Source organism: Cheilinus undulatus, linkage group 17 (genome assembly GCF_018320785.1).
Source record: "Cheilinus undulatus linkage group 17, ASM1832078v1, whole genome shotgun sequence".
NCBI classification, from domain to species: domain Eukaryota; kingdom Metazoa; phylum Chordata; class Actinopteri; order Labriformes; family Labridae; genus Cheilinus; species Cheilinus undulatus.
The window spans coordinates 34,065,651-34,084,987 of record NC_054881.1 but is presented as its reverse complement, the minus strand read 5'-3'; the positions used below and the strand labels follow the sequence as shown (position 1 = coordinate 34,084,987).

At 39.1% G+C, this 19,337-nt stretch overlaps 1 protein-coding gene across 2 annotated transcripts in view; it reads left to right on the top strand.

Annotated features, from left to right (window-relative positions):
* Nucleotides 1-13,928, top strand: part of LOC121524875 (E3 ubiquitin-protein ligase UHRF2-like) — a 43,085-nt gene extending 29,157 nt beyond the window's left edge. For both annotated transcript variants that reach the window (XM_041810417.1, XM_041810419.1), the window contains 13 exons: nt 3,986-4,204; nt 4,415-4,524; nt 4,653-4,839; nt 5,356-5,479; nt 8,339-8,446; nt 9,683-9,787; nt 9,898-10,004; nt 10,185-10,347; nt 10,612-10,749; nt 10,909-11,140; nt 11,391-11,539; nt 12,207-12,305; nt 12,398-13,928. In XM_041810417.1, the coding sequence (XP_041666351.1) occupies nt 3,986-4,204; nt 4,415-4,524; nt 4,653-4,839; nt 5,356-5,479; nt 8,339-8,446; nt 9,683-9,787; nt 9,898-10,004; nt 10,185-10,347; nt 10,612-10,749; nt 10,909-11,140; nt 11,391-11,539; nt 12,207-12,305; nt 12,398-12,544 (1,888 nt within the window). In that variant the 3' untranslated portion in view covers nt 12,545-13,928. The remainder of the gene's footprint in view (nt 1-3,985; nt 4,205-4,414; nt 4,525-4,652; nt 4,840-5,355; nt 5,480-8,338; nt 8,447-9,682; nt 9,788-9,897; nt 10,005-10,184; nt 10,348-10,611; nt 10,750-10,908; nt 11,141-11,390; nt 11,540-12,206; nt 12,306-12,397) is intronic.
* Nucleotides 13,929-19,337: the final 5,409 nt, after the last annotated feature.

The following is a 19,337-nucleotide window of genomic DNA, read 5'->3' as shown; positions in this document are numbered from 1 at the left end:
CTTCCTGGGAGTATGCTAGCTGTGTGCTACAACTCCTCCAGACTGCCGCTGTAGGCCTCTGCAGTGAGTTTATAATGGCCTTGATATGCAGCATTGTCTTATTACTTAACAAAAGCATAATTGCTACAAATTCAGACTGAACAAAATCTTTAAAAATTGCTCACTGCCAGAGCTCGACATGCCATTGTTGGCTCTGTGTCAGTAGACCGTCTGAGAAAGTTCCCAGCTTAGGCTCAGCTTTCCCTCAAAAACACACCCACATAAACTGCTCGCTCATGCACACAATTCTCTACTTCCACCCTTCACCTCCTGCTGTGCCAGTAGACCTGAGTGTGCAGGCTGTTGTGCCGTAAAACTTCAGTGCTAACTCATTGTTCGTCCGTGAGCATAATTCCATTTATTGGCAGGCAGGAGAGCAGGCAGGCAAGCTGTCAATGTACCTCGGAGTCAGGCCTGATCCTCGCAGTTAATTATGATTGACAGGCAGGAAAGCGGCACAGTTAACCTCAATACCTCCACTCTGAGTTTGCCAGAAAAGAAGACATTTTATACTCAGCAGACTTTCTTTTGTGGATTATTTAAAATGCTAAAGAAAGGGTAGAAACAGAAAAATTCTACCATTAGAAAACGACTCACCTAGTGTTTGGTGGCAAATATGCTTTTTGCACTTTATATAAAAGACTGAGTAAAGCAGATTATCATTTAGCTGAGGTGTTCAATACGATGGAATAAAGCCATCATGCCCTCTAACAAAATCCGACTATTATCACAATGACAGACCATTCTTCTAATACATTTACTTAAGGTATTCTGTACAAAAAACAAAGTGTGAAAATTGTGTCATTGTGTCACAGGTTTATATACAGTAGGTGCATCTAAAAAAACTAGAATACCATGCAAAAGTTAGGATAGTTTGGGGTGCCATCATCTGCTGCTGTTGGTCCACTGTGCTTTATCAATTGCAGAGTCAACACTGTCAGCTGTCTACCAGGAGATTTTAGAGACTCTCATACTTCCATCTGCTGAGAAGCTTTATGGAGATACTGATTTCCTTTTCCAGCAGGACATGGCCCCTACCCACAGTGAAACCAAAACTACCAGAAACTGGTTTACTGACCACGGTATGACTGTGTTTGACTGGCCAGCCAACTGGTCTGACCTGAACCCCGCAGAGAATCTCTGGGGAAATATCAAGAGGAAGATGAGAGACACCAGACTGGACAATATAGACAAGAGGCAACTATCAAAGCAAACTGAGCTTCACAACACCCTGGCAGTGCCACAGACTGATTAGCTCCATGCCACATCACATAGATGCAGTAATTTGTGTAAAAGGAGAACCAACCAATTACCAAGTGCATAAATGTGCCTAATTTTACAGAGGGTTAACATTTCTGTTTTTTGTCTGACTGATGTTTTGTGATTTTCTTTTCTTTTTTTTTCTTTTTTTTTTTTTTTTGATATAGTGGATTTTTTTATTTTTGTGAGCTGTAGGCTGTAGTCATCAAGATTGAAACTAAACAATGTCTTGAAGTATTTCTCTTTGTGAGATAAATCAAAAATTTATGGAAGTTTCATTTCTTGACTTAAATCGCAGGGGGAAAGAGACTTTTTTATGATATTCTTTTAGATGCACTCTTAGACTGTGATCTAAGTTGGAGCTCCATATAACACAATATTACCAATTTTAAATTCATTTTAAAGCAAAACTTGTCAGTCACTTTACTTTAACATAACAAATCTACGCAGCTTGCATAGCTGCTTTGTGAGGTTAGCTTTAGCTGTGTTAGCTAAGTAGCTCAATGTGAGCTTTAACAAACGTAGCTTATGTCTGAGTGGCAACATAGAAAACAAATTTACATAGCTTTCATAGCTGTTTTAGATCACAAAACAGCTACATACCTCTGTTATCTATATCTCAGTTAGTTTTAGCAACATGAGCTGTAGCAAACATAGCTTAGGTCAATATAGCTATGTAGATAATGTATCTATGCAGCTAACATGGCTGTTTTGTAAAGTTAGCTTTAGCTATGTAGATAAAATAGTCTGTTATCTAAGTAAGCTTAAGCAGCATGAGCTTTAGCAAATGCATTAAAGCATACTCAGCTAATAGATAATGTAGCTTGCATACCTCCTTTGTGAGCTTAACTTTAACTACTTTAGCTGTATATCTATAGCTAAGTTGGCTTAAGCAACATGAGCTTTAGCAAATATAGCTTAAGCTAGTGAAGCTAGGTAGATAACATATCTGCATATCATAAATTGCTGCTTTGTGAGCTAAGTATTGGCTATGCTATCTACATACTTCTGTTATTTATAGCTAAGTTAGCTTTGGCAACGTGAGCTTTTGCAAATGGAGCTAAAGCTCATGAAGTGATTATGTAATGTAACCATATAGCTTACGTAGCTGCTCTGTGAACTAAGCTTCAGCTATGTAGATAACATAGCTCTGTTATCAACACTTAAATAAGCTTAAGCAACATGAACTTAAAAAAATGTAGCTAAAGCTTACTCAGCTAATGGATATTATAGCTTACTTAGCTGCTTTGTGAGCTTGGCTTTCGCTACATTAGCTATAAAGCTCTGTTATCAAGAGATAAGTTAGCTTTAGCAACGTGAGCTTTAGCTAACATAGCATAAGCTAGGGGGGCTACGTAGAAATTGATATACATAGCTTATGTAGCTGCTTTGTGAGCCAAGCTTTGGCTATGTTAGCTATGTACCTCTGTTATCTATAGCTAGGTTAGCTTTAGCAACAGGAGGATTAGCAAATATAGTTATATAGATAATCTATCTATGTAGCCTACATAGCTGCTTATCTACAGCTAAGTAAGCTTAAGCAATGTGACGATTAGCAAACTTAGCTACAGCCTACTCAGCCCATAGATTATGTAGCTTGTGTGGCTGCTTTGTGAGTTTAGCTTAAGCTATGTTAGCTATGAAGCTCTGTTATCTATTGCTTGTTAGCTTTAGCTACGTGAGCTTTAGCAAACATAGCTAGAGCTTATGTTGCTACGTAAGTAAGTAGACTTTATATGTACAGCCTTTAAAGCTGCTGTTAGCTGACCAAACTGCTCATGTAGCTAATGTATCTGTGTAGCTCACAGAGATACTTTGTGAGCTTAGTTTTAGCTACATAGCTCTGTTTTCTATGGCTAAGTAAGCTTTAGCATGCATAGCTAAAGCTGACTTAGCTATGTCGATAACGTATCTACGTATCTATCGCCCACCACTAATACGTGCAAAATCAAATTTTGACAATCTTAAGAGTGGACAGAGCTCCCCTATTGGGGGTCCCTGACCCCAGGTTTGGAGTCACTGAACTGAATGATTAAACTTTGTCATGCTGGAATCAATTACCTGCACCAGAATCACCAACCAGTAAGAATCATTCAAATGTTCATGAATGCAGGCCCACAACGCTGGAAATGCTGCAAACATTAGCCACACTCTGCTAACCACTCTGACATTTGAGCTACATGTGATATGGTTTAGTACAGGGGAAACCATTTCAAATAATATGTGCTCAATTTGGACTGTTTTGGAGTGTCATTATCTTTAGAGTAGTCAGCAAGTCTGAATTTATATTTCCATTTAACCAACAGGGAAATCAGTCAGTAAAAACATCCCTGTTGAATCATACAAAGATAAACTATTCTAAGTTTGTAGGTCACATCCTGATTACAGGCTGTAGTTACGGGCTGAATATCAACTGTTTTAAGTTATTCTGTGCCAAGCTCATAGCAGCACTGTCTAAGGATCAGTATTGGGCTTTCAGTGCTAAATCCCCATGTAGCAGGGTTTTCTCCTCTGTGCACAGGAGCTTATATTGCTTATAAATTCATTTTTTTTCTGATTTAATGCATTGGCCTCTTAGTCTATTTAGTAGTTTTAAGGACTTTATTCTAATAGAGGAGACTGCAGCTATAAAGATCTCACACATCCTAACCTCTCTTCTTTGTCTCTGCACTTCTTTCTGCCCCAGTTACCCAGAGAACGGCGTGGTGGAGATGCGACCCATGCATGTGCGGCCGCGTGCCAGAACTCTGCTGCGCTGGGACCAGCTCCAGGTGGGCATGCAGGTCATGGTTAACTACAATATGGAGACGCCAGACGAGAGGGGTTTCTGGTTCGACGCTGAGATTCAGATCATCAACCAAACATCCCGCACAAACAAGGAGCTCCGAGTGAAGATCCTCCTGGGGTGAGGATTGTTCTTCTTATCTGGATATTTTTGGTACAGTGAAGGGAATTCAATTTGTTGTTTTTGCCCACCGGGATAAAAGATGTAACTAAATCTTCATGACATCTTTCACTCTGCTGCATGCTCACAAACATTGTTTGATTTTTTTTAAGACAGTGGTTTTCATTGTTCTTTCACTTTTTCCAATCCTTTCTCTTGTCCTACCCTCAGGGGACCAGGCGATGTAATCGGGGATTGTAAAGTTCAGTTCCTGGATGAAATCTACCAGGTCGAGAAGCCAGGAGCTCGTGCACTCTCGGCTTCAGATGGGCAATTTAAACGTAGGGAAACACTCTAAAATTTACCACCAGTCTTCCCGCTCTTGCTTTGAAGGTTTATGTCAGCACCCCAATTGCTTTGAAGCATCCTGTAGTCCCTGCCCATGTGTTCCTGTCTTGTTTTGTTCCAGGGAAGAGCGGGCCTGAGTGTAAGCACTGCAAAGCCGACCCTGACTCTGAGTGCCGCTTCTGCTCGTGCTGTGTGTGTGGAGGGAAGCAGGACGCTCACATGCAGCTGCTGTGTGACGAGTGTAACATGGCATTCCACATCTACTGCCTCAACCCGCCACTGTCCACTATCCCCGATGACGAGGACTGGTAAGGAAGAGTAATGGCCACAACTACACCCAGCACTTTATAAGCAAAATAACAAAGCCAGTGAATGAGGTCAGGTAGTAGCTAAAGCAGTAATGAAGTAATAAGCCATGTTAAAAGAATTCATCTTAAACAAAACAGCAGTAAAAAAGATGTTATTTAATAATTTAAATATATATGCAAAAAAAGCTACTAAGAAGATCCCCACCCTCCTTTTCTGTGTTATGCATTTTGTGCTTGATGGAATTAAAACAATTTTTAAGAAGCCAAATGTGATATTGTCTCTCCATAAACAACTTTTGGAGGAAGCAGCTGGTTTATATTTAATTTAGTTTGTGCATCACAAATCTTCCCCATAAATCTGATATGTCTTTGCCTCCTGGCTACAAACATTTATTCCAATTTTTTATTTGACTTTTGTTGTAAAACATAGCCAGTGTTTCTTTTGAGCAGATCCTTGTTGCATCTCTCAGAAAACTCTCTAATCCACAAAACCAACGTTTCCTCTTCTGCTCCCAGGTACTGTCCCACCTGTAAAAATGACACCAGCGAGGTCGTAAAGGCAGGAGAGAAGCTCAAAGCCAGCAAGAAGAAAGCAAAGATGCCTTCAGCAACGACTGAGAGTCAGAGGGACTGGGGAAAGGTGAGAGTCTAGGGCACCCACAGGTGCACACACAAACCAGGAGCACTGGCAGCTGCTCCACAAGACTGAGAATTGTATAAGTTAGCCTGAGGACAAGCCTGTTCTTCCTGAAATTCACCAGAAAAAGAGGTTTTATCTGTAGTCTATTCAGCTCTGGAAAATGTGTTTTCTGCAAGAACTCATCTTGAGAAAAAAACCTTGAAGTAGGATCACAGAAGTACATTTTGAAGCAGTCATTTGCTGCTTTTGAGGCTTTTTCAAGTTTTTCATCTGCCATCATAATTAAAATAAAAATCCTGGATTATTTTATGTAAGTGTAGGGTGCCATGTGGCACTCCAAATTTTTTTGATCTAAGAGAAGAGATATAGTGCATTTGGAAAGTATTCAGACCCCCTTCATTGTTTTCAGTTTTGTTATGTTGCAGCCTGATGCTACAGTCTAAAAATATCTCCTTAATCTACGCTCAGAACCCCATAATGACAAAGTGAAAACAGAATTTTAGAGAATGCAAATTTATTAGAAATAAAAAACTGAAATATCACATTGACATAAGTATTCAGACACTAGGCAAAACACTTGAAATTTAGCTCAAGTTCCTCACATTTCTTTAGATCTTTGCGGAGTTGTTTCCACGCCTTGAATGGAGCCGACCTGTGTTAAATTAAGTTGATATGATTTGGAAAGGCACACACCTCCTTATAGAAGACATCACAGAAAAAATACATATCAGAGCAAAAACCAAACCATGAGGTCAAAGGAACTGTCTGCAGAGCTCAAAGACAGGATTGCTGCAAAGCACAGATCTGGACAAGCTACAAAAAAACATCCTGATGCACTGAAGGTTCCCAAGAGCACAGTTGCCTCCATAATTCTCAAATGGAAGAAGTTTGCCACACCTTTGACTCCTCTAAGAGCTGGTTGACCAGTCAGACTGAGCAATGACTGACTGACTGAGCTGCAGAGATCCTGTGTGGAGATGGGTCAAAGTTCCAGAGGGGCACCCATCACTGCAGCCCTCCAGTGATCTGGGATTTCTGGTAACGTGGCTGGACTGACACCTCTCCTCAGTGGAAAACACATGAAAGGCAAGAAAATGGGAGGAGCCTGAGCTAAATTTCAAGTGTTGTTGCAAAGGGTCTAAACACTTGTGTTAATGTCATTCTTAAGTTTTTTATTTTTAATAAATTTGCAAAATTTTCTAAAACTGTTTTCATTTTGTCATGATGGGGTACTGAGTGTAGATTTATGTGAGTAAAAAAGATTTTTTGACCATAGCATCAGGCTGTAACATAAAAAAAATTAAAACAATGAAGGGGGCCTGAATACTTTCTTAATGCACTGTATGTAAGACACTGCAATGTTAAAATACACTGCCTTTAGAATCTTGAACAGTATTTAAATTTGAACTCACAATCAAAAAACAAATCTCCAATGCTTTTTAAGTAAAATAAAGCAGTAAAGTAGAATTTCCCCTTGTGTTCAAATTTTATTAAGCTCTGCTGAATATCACTTGAGCAGACCACAGCTTTTAAAATAAATCAAATCATCTTACCAGATGCTTCTGATCCAATCAACAATGATTTACTGTATATAAATCAGCCAGTCTCTGTTGGTCTTTTCATCAAACTGTATTTGTATTGCCCTTTTCAAACAACTAAAAGATAACAGTTTGTGGTCCAGAAAAGTATAAAGGATTAGGTAGAATTTTATTAATCAAATAAATAACAACCCACAGTGATTTAGAGAAACAGAAATTCTGTATAAATAATGTAGGCTACCCAAAAAACGATCCATACACAAGGTGAAAAAATGTTATAAATAATACACTTAAAGGAACTGAGTGATAGGATAGATATGTTAAATTTGGACTTAGCAAAATTAAGACAATATTAAAACTGAGGAACTTAATATGATTACGATTATGAATGAAATCCCAGGAAAGTGAAGTAGAATTAGACAATGAATAATTACATCAGTAAATACATATGTGAGATGAATAAACATAACATAACAGTGAAAGGTCACAAGAAAAAAATATAGTTTGGTCAGATGAATTAGAATAAAAACAGACAAATTAAAGAAAATTACTGGGTGAATAACTGTGTTTCAATGTAATAGGTTAAAAATTGAAGATGCGACAGGGTCATAAAATTAATGAAGAGGGTCTTGAAAAAAGTTCTTAAAAAATATTAGATTTAGTTTTAGATTTTTCCCTGCTAAACTGTCTCCTTTACAAAGTTTCTTCTGGGTTGGTCAGTGATGTCGGCTTGAGTCAAAGCGTTTTTTATAAATAGCTGAATTTGTGTAATAAAGTACTGATATTCAATATCAAACTTTCCTCTTTTATAATCACTTTTTCCAGCAAACATTAAGATTTTTGCAGTCAAAAGGAAAACTGTGGCAGAAATATGACCACGGACATTTTGAATAGTTCCTTCTAAAAGCATCTGTTTTAATCGTGCTGTTAGATATTTTCCTCACAGTCTTCTCATGGCTAAACTTTGAGATAGTGCATGGCTCGTTTCCATCTTGATGCTCTGCTCTGAGCTGCAATGTGAACAATGCCATTAAGCATGACTTTAAGCCACTTTCCTGGATCTGCCAGTGGAAAAATCACTCATTTCTTTTTACTAGAATGCTCCCTGTTTTCTGTGGACTCATTGAAAACAGTCTTTTGTTTTAGGAAGATATTAAGTGCTGTGAGTCATGCAGGATTTTGTAACGTTTGAAAAATAAAATCGTTATGTGAATATTCTATTTTTAAAAACGACATGCAGCCCCTAAGCAGAAAGCTAATTATGTTATGTTATTTTTGTGTGTGCAGTTTAGATTCTTTGTCTTCCTTGTTGCAATTGCAGGGTATGGCCTGTGTGGGGCGTACTAAGGAGTGCACGATTGTCCCTTCAAACCACTATGGGCCCATACCTGGTGTCCCTGTTGGAACCACCTGGAAATTCAGAGTTCAAGTAAGCTCTTTTTATCATTATACATATCAGTTAGTTAGGTCTCGGTGTGTCTGTATAATTTGGCTTTTTTGACCAAAACCCCCCCCACCTTTTTAATGTCAAAGTGAAAACAGATTTCTGCAATGCACTGTTAATTAAATAAAAATATGTAAGCTAAAATGTGTGATTGCACAAATACTCATCCCTTTAAAGTGACCGAATTGATTCAATAGAGGCCAAGCCAATTGTTGCTAGTGAAATGGCGATCACCTGAGTGCAGTGAATGTGTCTCAAGTAATTGTAGTATAAAGACACCTGTGTCTGTAAAGTACAGTCACTAGTTAATCAGTATTCCTGGCTACCATTAACCTTGCAAAGCAGATGGATACGCCCGTTTCCTTGTTTTTCACTGGCGAATCCATCTTGCAAAGCTCCCATCTGATCCGTTTGGGCCCAGGTAGAAAGTGACAGGACCAATCGACTAAGGGCAGTACTTTTAGGCGCGACAGAGTTGTGACATAAGCAAGCAGCAACAAGAGACGGGTGCAATTATGGCAGAAGAGCTTAGCATGGATGCTGCTAGCACCAGTTTTATCAGAACTTGATGACATTTCTTCATTAAAAGGAGAGCAAAGAACAGCAGTGAGTTGTTTTCTTTTCAAAAATGACAAAAGTCAAGTACTTACATGTCTATAGTCACCATGTTTCGCATTATTGCTCAGTAGCTGCGCATGCTTAGCTTGATAGCTGCTACGTCACGTGTTTTGTGCTCTGATTGGCCCATAGAGATGTGACAGACAGAACGTTCATTCAATCGCACTCTGAGTTTTTTCAAATCCTCTGCCTTTTCTCAAACGTTTCCTATTGAAGCTTTCCCTTTTTTTTGTCGGGTTAGGCTACCATTACACTGTGAACACAAAAGAACACTCAAAGCAACTCAGAGAAAAGGTTATTGAAAAGTATAAATCAGGGAATGGATACAGAGTTCACTCAAATCCATCATCAAAAAATGGAAGGAATATGGCACATGCGTGAAACTGCCCACGTGTGTAATTTTTTGGGGTCAAAATTGCCAAATTATACTGACCATAATTGATTTATAAAAATCACTGAAAGGATCAAACATCCAAAGAATGGAATATTTTAATAGGCACTGTATGTGTCTATGATTTTGTAATAGATTTCATGTCCTAACTTGTCTTGTATTTCTCGTATGATCTGTGGCTTTCCTCTGCAAAATTTTTTTCCCCCCTTTAGGTGAGTGAGGCAGGTGTTCACAGGCCGCATGTTGGCGGTATCCATGGACGCAGTAACGATGGTGCCTATTCGCTGGTGTTAGCCGGGGGCTTTGAGGATGAAGTGGTAGGTTGTTTTTTTTTTTTTGTTGGTATTACACAAGATAATACTCTGAGCTTTCTAGGAAATATTATTATCTTAATCACTTCTAAATGTTTATAATGACTTACTTCAAGGACCGGGGGGATGAGTTCACATACACAGGCAGCGGGGGGCGTGACCTCTCAGGAAACAAACGGATTGGAGAGCACTCTTTTGACCAGACGCTGACACACATGAACAGGTATAACAACTACATGACATTTTAAGTAAATTGAAGTTCACAGATTTATGTTAAAAAAAAAAGAAAAAAAAAAAGAGACTAAATTCATCACTTTCAGAGACATTAACATCCGTATTCTTAAGTCATACTTACATAAACTATTCTGTGTGATTTCTAACAGTTTTATCCTCTCTCTTTCAGGGCATTGGCCTTAAACTGCGATGCACCTCTGAATGACAAAGACGGTGCAGAGTCGAGGAACTGGCGGGCAGGAAAGCCAGTCAGAGTGGTGCGCAGCTCCAAAGGTCGACGCATCAGCAAATACGCTCCTGAGGAGGGAAACCGCTACGATGGTATTTACAAGGTACAGATGCATTTTGTATGAGAATTGCCATAAATGTAGAAGAAGGTTTGTTGCAAAAAGAACTGTGGAGGACATAAGCCCTTACAATTAGAGGTGGTTTAAAACCCACAGATCAGTTGCTGCTTAAGCTCAGTCGGCAGAGCAGGCACCCCTATATAAGTTAAATATTATTATTAAATTCAGAGACTACAGTCAATGCACTGGCTGCAGGTTAGAATTCTGATCCTGGCACTATTTGGTGCATGTCTCCCCTACTCTCTTTAGGTTGTTAAGTACTGGCCAGAGATTGGAAAGTGTGGCTACCTTGTGTGGCGCTACCTGCTGAGACGGGATGATTTGGAACCAGCACCGTGGACACCTGAGGGACAAGAGAGGATCAAGAAACTGGGTCTTTCTGTTCAGGTAAAAGTTGAATCTTTTCACTGGATACAGATACCAACTAATGCCTATAACCTTTTTTTTTAGATGCAAATCAATATACACTTACTAAAAAGGTAGAAGTTAATTTCTCCTTTTAAAACAGTCTGCTTGATGCTCACACCTTTCCTTATTTCTTCACAGTATCCTCCAGGTTATCAGGTAGCCATGGCTAACAAATCAAAAAAGGAGGCCTGTGCCAGACCTGGTCGTGGAGGAGGCCGGGGTAAGCACCATCACTCGAGGGGGAGGCCACGGAGACAACGCAAGATCAAAGAGAAGGAGGAGGATGACGAGGATGAGGAGGACGATCTGTCGATGGCCCCTATGGATGAAGATGAGCTGCAGAGTAATGGAGAGCAGAAGACCAGCAGAGGTAGTGTTGGGTGCTTTTACAGACGGAGCTCAGAGCAGGTCAGACAAGGTGTTGTAAGAAGAGGACAGGTGAGGACAGAGTGAGCAGGGAAACGTCTCCAAACATTTGTTGACTACAGTTTCCACCAGCGTCTTTTCTTCAGTCATTCACTGCTTGAAAACATACCTCACGGTTTCAAGATTTCATTTTTATGTTTTATTCTAAAAGAGTAGCTTCTATTTTTAAATCTTACTTACTTTTTGTCCAACAGATTCATCACCAGCAGCAGAACCTCCCTCCAAGCGGGTGAAGGTAGAGGAGGCATTTGAGCTGTCAGAGCAGCAGAAGCAGTTGATCCAGGAGGACACAGCCAACAAGAAACTCTGGGATGAAGCCATGGAGAACCTTAAAGAGGGGCCGGTATGTACACATCCTCTGATTGTCTTGATCTTCAAGTACAAAAATCCATCCGAAATCAAAGATGACATAATAATCTAAAAAGATAGTTTTAAAATGTTTGTGAACTTTCTGTGGCTTTCTGCGCTCCATCTAAAGTAAGTGACTGCATGGATATTCACCAGTATTTAGTAGATGCACCTTTGGCTGCAGTCACAGCACTGAGTCTGTGTAAATAGGTCTCAATCAGGCTTTCACATCTGGACACTGCAGTTTTACTCCAATCTTCTTTGGAAAACGGCTCAAGCTCTGTCAGGTTGCATGGGATCGGGAGTGAAAATCCCTTTATAAGTCCATCCCAGATTCTCTATTAGATTGAGATCTTGGCTTTGACTCTGCCACATTCACCTTGTTGTCTCTAAACCATTTCTGTGTAGCTTTCACTGTGTTCTTAAGGTCATAGTGTTGCTGAAAAATAAATCTTTACTTTTATTTAATTGACATTACTTTGTAGAAATCTGTTTTCACTCTGATATTAAAAAGGGTTTTTTGCGATTTCTATGATATATTATCAAATCAATAAAAGGGTACAACATCCAAGGAGGTGAATACTTCTCATAAAAAAGTATAGTTCCTCCTTTTTCAACCTTCTACCTGTCATTTCTGTTGTGTCTGTTATAAACATATGAAGAATTTCCTGCGTAAGATGGAGCAGATCTTCATGTGTGTCTGCTGCCAGGAGCTGGCCTTCCAGCCCATCACCACCGCCTGCTCGCACAATGTTTGCAAGGTACCATAGACATGTTTCTAATTACCCAAACTGCTCAAAACACCTGTCTTTGTATTTGTGTGTGACTTCCTCCTTCCATCCTCTCTCCTCAGAGTTGTCTCCAGCGGTCGTTCCGAGCGCAGGTTTACACCTGCCCCGCCTGCCGTCACGACTTGGGCAAAGACTACATCATGATCCAAAACGTGACACTCCAGCTGCTGCTCGACCAGTTCTTTCCCGGCTACAGCAAAGGCCGATGAGGACGAAAACACATTTATGAGTAGAAAAACGTACAGACACGCACATCCATTCTGTGCACCCACGTATTCCGGCAAGTACCTAGAGCTCCACTTTAAACCGCATCGCGCACACATACTGTACTTAACCACGGGATAATGTATATTGCATATACAGCCATGTCTATGTATACAATCATTCATACACACACCACCTCAGTAGGAACTGACCTCATCTTGTTGAACTTGGACTGTCTCCATTAACATCACCAGCCTGAAATTTACAAAGGACGCTTTTTATCCTCCTTCTTCTGACCCAACAGCGCACAAAAAGCTCACATCCACCACCTCCGTTTTTTAAGCTTTTATTGTTCACTTCTTTCTGCCCCTGTGTTGTTCAGTGGTTTTAAATTGGCGTTGAAATTAGTCATTAGACTCCTGCCAACCTGCACACATTTTCTGTACCATACACAAAGTGTTTAATTCAGCAGGCCAATTATGGGATTGCTTAATCAGGTGATTTAAGCACAGCAGGGCTGATCGTTTTACAAGGTTACTGAAGACACAGAAGAACAACATGTAAAAGGTCATAAAGCTTAGATATGCCAATGCAGGTGTTACTGATAAGCAACTAAATAGGGAAAACCAACAAAACATGTAAAAGAAGCACAGTGTTTAATTTTTAAGCACTTTGATTATAAGCAGCAGCCTTTTTTAGGTTTAGGTTAATGAGGAGCACGCTGCTTTTTCATGATAACATTTTAATGACTTGAGCTAGTAAGAATAGCTAATATCTCACCAGAGGGAACTATGGATCTTAAAAAATCAGTAGGTTTGTCCTCTTTAAGGAGAGTTTCTGGAGATTCTTTGATCCAGATTTTTATACACAACAATGTTAGAGAGGCACACGTCTCTCTTTAAGGGTTTAGTTGTTGAAGTATTTACTTCATAACCATACTAAACAAATGATCCTGTTGAGCAAGTACAGAAATGTTTAGAGTTAGAAATCAGGCTTACCACTTATTTTGTACCAAACAGGATCTCACTCAGGTGTTAGTTTACCTGAGTGAGGCACCTTAAAGTAAAAAAAAAAAAAAAAAGAAAAAAAAAACTTGCGTTCTATTACACGTGTTTTTCAAAACTCTTGGCACTTTGATACTTTTAGATACTGGATGTTTTAAGAGAATGTAATTTATTCTTTTAATGATCTATACTAGTGAAAAAAGTAGGGCTGTCAAGATTAATCGAGTTCATCTCAGTTAATCAAGGTTCACAATTAGTTCACTATTTTTTTAATCTAATGCTTTATCCCTCTTTCAACACACTTTGGTTAAAGGGGACATATTTTACTCTTTAAAGACAAGTTTATATTGGTCACAGAGAGATCCCCAAAACATGCCTGTGAAGTTTGTTGCTGAAAAAAAAACACTCTAGTTTAGGATTTTTGCATATCTAAAAAATTCCTCTGTTTCAGCCTTGTCAGAACGAGCTGTTTCTGCGTCTGTAGCTTTAAATGTTAATGAGCTGTCTATTTCCGCCCCTGATCACACCCCTTTCAGAGGAAATGGATGTGGCACTCCTGATGGTGCAATGTTACAGACACTTTTATCCAAAGTTAAGGACCTGACTGGGATTTGAGCCATCAATCTCCCAGACCAAAGTTAGCAGGGTAACCCTATCTGAACTATCCAGGATCTCAGCTGGCTGAGAGGAAGATCAGGAGAGGGGGGTGGAATTTTGAACTGAACCTGGGGGCGGGGCTAACTCCCCACATGATGTCATGAGGGGAAATCTGAGAACGGCTTGTTTCAGCACATATTTTCTGAAAGGTGGAGAAAGAGAGGGGGGAAGGGAATGGATTTTTCTGGTATTTGAGGGGACAGCGGACAGGCCAGGGGTACATATTCTTGTTAGAAAGGTCTGAAAAAATGATTTGTGGATAATATGTCCCCTTTTAACCACATCAGCATCTCCCTGTATCCACAAAGATGTAAAATAATTCCACTGCTCTTTAATGTCTTATTTCACTTTAAAAACTCTCATACAGCTCTTTTTCTCTATGTTAATAGATAAAATCTTCGATATGCCTATGAAGGGCAGGTCCATTAGCCTTAATTCTAGGCTGTAGAAAAATCCAAATCATTACAAAAACATTTATGAATGCAAAATAGTGGAATTTTAAAACTTGATAAAAAGGTTGTGATTAATCATGATTTACTGCAGAATTTCTGAGATTAACTGCAATTTAGAAAATCAGTTAAAAAATGTTACTGTTTTGATTACCTCAAGTCTGTTTCCAGAGAAAGTAAGAGGCACAGCTCAAATGTATTTCTGCAATTAAGATAGCATGTAAGAGTTTGCCAGTCTTTGTTTTTGGTTGTTTACGACAAAAATGTCTAATATTGATTGCCAAGGACTTTTTCTGTAGAAATAACAAGAAAGCCTCTAATTAGAGAAATCACCAAAAACAATGATGTTAATATATTTCTTCTAACATAAGATAAAGTTGGCTAATCTGTGCATTAGATGAGTCTGTATATTGTCCTACCTATGTGCAGGGGAGGTTTTCTGATTTTGTAATGGTAGGTTTCAATGCAGCGCTCTGAAATAGTTAAAAAGTGGGAGATTTGCATAAAGGGTCGCACAGTGGTTGTCCCTGGTGTTTCCAAGCAACTACAATCAAACAGAACTTCACACAAAGACTGTTAGCGTTATTGTGCTCAGCAGATATCCATCTGCTGTTGTTCTTTCACGTTGATTTAGCATCGTGTTTATCAGAGAGCAGCATGAAACGTCTCCGCTTCAATGTTCAAAAGATGTCTGGTGAGTGATTACACCGTGGGGCTGATGTGAGACAGGAAACGGAGACATTTCTGTCTCAATTTGTCATTGTTGAGCTGGATTTTTATTCTGACAGAGCTCTCTGGCAAACATAATTTTTGTAAATTCACACTGGCGGAAGAAAAAGGAAAACACAAAAATGAGCAGTGTCCCCAGGATACAGCATATTTTAGAGGGAGATGTCTATGTGCATGCCTATTGTACTCAAGTAAAAGTACAGTTACTCTGATTAAAATGAAAAGTACTGGTCTATAAACCTACTTAAATAAAATGTAAAAGTATCTAATTTAAAGTTTACTTTTAGTACTGATTAGCTACGGAGGAGTTGTACATTAGAATATAACCAAAAAGAATATTGGCCCACACTACATTTAGTTAAACTAAACATTTGAAGGTGTTATATATTTAATAATATGACTCAGCTGCAGTGACTCTTGATAATCTGTGTTAAGATGGATCTCCTCTGGCAAGAACAAAGCAGAGAGTCAACCTCATAGTAAGGCAATGCATACTGATGCACGTGTCCTTAAGGATCACAGGCAGGAACTCTAACTTGGCGGATAACTTCACTCACAGTGCAAATGTGTCTCACATCAAAAACAACAATCCACCCGCAGAACCCCAGCAGAGATCACTGTACAGCAGGCAACATCCAAAAGCAACTAAACACAAGTAAAACAAATCTAAACTCTGCCAAAGGGCATGATGGGGAGCTCCTCCATGACATCTGCACCCCCAGATTTATAATTGCAGTGGGCGGAGCTTAGATCAGTTGACTCTTTAAAGAGTTGAATTAACACTGGTGGATCAACACTGTCAAATAACCAATAGTAAAGACAATCTCTCTCAGAATAGAGTCAAAATGACACTTCAAGAGTTAAAATAAGCTCAATTTAACTCTGAGATATCTACACTCCAGTTTTTGCTGTGTACAACAGCTGTTTGGGGATGTGATGCCTGAACAAAAAGAAAACACTTGTGATTTTAGCCCAGAATCATTACATTATCATGAGAGTCCATACTTTGAAAAGGCATTGCTGTAAGCTAGGATTATTTGGAAAAAACAATACACTGGCAGCATTCAGGGAGATGACTCTGATCCAACCAGTGCTTTGAGTTTTGCTACTTTTAGATTTACTTTTTGGTATTGTAATGTTATGACTTTTATAGTTTGAATTTTTTAAGTTTATGAAGTCAAAACCTGTGGCTTTTTAAATAAAAAGAATCAAGTGTTTTTTTTACTTTGTTTTCTCATGAAGCAATAACTTGATAAACTCCAAAATTCTAGGTTTCTCAAATATTATTATTTTTTTATTATTATTAATACTAGAGGGGCCCTAATATGGCTTTGTACAACTAGAGCCATGGTCTTTTTGCTATTTTGATTTTAGTTCTGACACAAAAACGAAAATGTAAAACATCCCAAACCATGCCCATTTCTCTGGAATCTGAAATAGATTAGCATCTTTTGTTAGTGCTGATATGGTACTTAAAAATGTGCAGGGTTTGGAGGTGTTAAATGAACCAAATAAACCAATCACACACAGTAGGCCTGGCTGCTCATTAGGTTCAGTCTGGATAAGAATGATTGAATTGGGAAATCTACTTTTTTCTTATCCCTCATATGTGTTTTTTTTTGCCCTCTTTTCAATGAATTGGATAGTTAAAACTTATCCAGATGCATTTAAAGGTTCCCAAATCTGGATGACTTCATACTGCATTGTCTGTCCAAAGGAGCAGCCACAATCAGTGCAAACTTAAAGATCTTTGCAGCTGCTAATGTTTGTTATAAACAGCTAATTGGTGTTTTATTTTATGTGGACAAAATCTGTTTTTTACATTCCTACTTTGTCAAGTTAGCCACTCTGCAATTCGAGAGCAAAATAATGAAAATATTTACAAATATAAGATTATTTTCAAATGGTTTACCACTTAACAGTTTTACTCCAATTGCCTGGATTCAGCCTTCTGCTGGGATATTTTTGGCACATTTTTAATAATGGTTTAACCAAACAAAAACTGGATGTTTTACCTGGATGAAAACACAGATTGGATTACCTGATTTAATCAGATTGCCTTTACCTTTTTTCTGTGAAGATTTTATCCTATTGGGTTGCTTTCAACCAATCAGATTACTTTTTAACAACTTGGCCCTGAAGTCTGGAAGCTCACGTCTAAATTATTCAACCTCTTGAGGTGGTTTATGGTAAATGTAGCCCCTCCGTTGTGGTAACACACTGCAGTACACATCAGCTTCTTACTGCTCTGTTGATGTCCAGTGTTACCCACACTCCTCGCCCTCTCATTGGCCGGCTGTTTGTTTGTTTGTGGTGATGTCCTCGTTTCTGTTCAATCATTCAGGTTTTTTATTTTTCACTCAACAACATGCAAGTACAAAATGCTACTATGGTCTCTTAAAGCTAACTGTGATGTGCATTCCTTCCAGTGTTGCTCAATCTTGTTCAAAGGTTCTTTTCTTTCTTCCTGCATTGACTGGCACGCTAATAGCTCTGGTTTCTCTCTCTGCTTTGACCCTCCCTCTCTCTGTCTCTCTCTCTCTCTCTGCGCTGTCTCTCGCCTTCCGTGAACCTACAGTACTAACACTTTTTAGACGTCTTGTGGACGCTTCGCTTCAGTGCTGTGTTGATTTTTTAATTACTTTTGTTGCACTCTATTGAAGAAAAAAGTTTGACAAAGTCGTATTTTGATTTTCCTAGTATGCTTACTACTATCTATGTTCGTACGCCAGTTTTCTACCATTTTAGTTGCTCTTCTATTTTAATCATTAGTCATTTTTATGTGGCAAACCTCAAACATTTGCAGCATATGCCAGTCTGAGGGATTTCATTGCTTCATATTGTGATCTGAAATTTTATACATGTCATAATAATACTTGATATGTACCTATTAAATATTTGGATTCCAGAAAACTGTGTTGGGCCTTCACTTGAAAACTGAAAATGAAATGTTTTCCTTAATGGTCAAGCAGACTGTTTCAATGCTTTTTTCAGAGGTAGGAAGACTGGAAAGAAAACTAGTGAGAGATGTTTCTAAAGACCCCAAAACAACTGCCAAGACACTAGTGAATGACTTGGCCAAGTCAGGAATTGTAGTCTCAAAGAAGACATTCGCAAAGAGTCCCGCACAGGAATGGCCTGAGAAAAACTCTGATTTTGCTGGAAGAGACACCTTTAAGCTAGACTGAAGTATGCTAAGGACAACATGGAGAAAGATTCTGCATACTGGAAGCATGTCCTTTGGTCAGGTGAGACCAAAATAAAGTTGGAAGGAATCCCCCAAGTGCTGTTAAACAGGGCAAGACATTTTAACACGGCTTTTCCAAACATCCTTGTTTTATTTTAATGCTTACATTATTTTACTTTACACACAGAAACAAAATGATTTCACAAAAAGTACCAGGGTTTAAATTATCAACCCACCCTGATGCTGATGGTCAGTTGTCTCCTTTTTGCTGGGTAACAGCCTGCAGTCGTTTGTTGTAGTTTTCAGCGAGTCTCAGACATTCTCCTGAGGAATCCCAGTCCATTCCTCTTTAGCCAATCTCCTCCAGATTTGATGGTCTTCTGGCATGGACCTTGGTCTTCAGTTCACCCCACAGATTTTCAAAGGGCTTTGTGCAGACCACTCAACGCTGACTTTGGTCTTCTGGAGGTAGTTCACCAGTAGTGACGTCTGTTTTGGGTTGTTGTAGAGCTAGAATACAAAGCAACAACCCAGACCCAGTTTTGCTGCTGACTGCTTTTCTTTCAAATCTTTGTGATTCCTTCCAACTTTACAAGATTCCCAATTCCAGACTGAAGTATTTCCACAGCATCATACTCCCACCGTTGTGTTTCACTGTAGGGACGGTGTTCTCATGGTCATATGCGTCCCCCTTTTCTCCAAACATGAACAGGGTCTCTATGGCAAAAAGTCTTTGACTTCACAGTCCATTCCTGTGCAGGGCTCTAGTGAT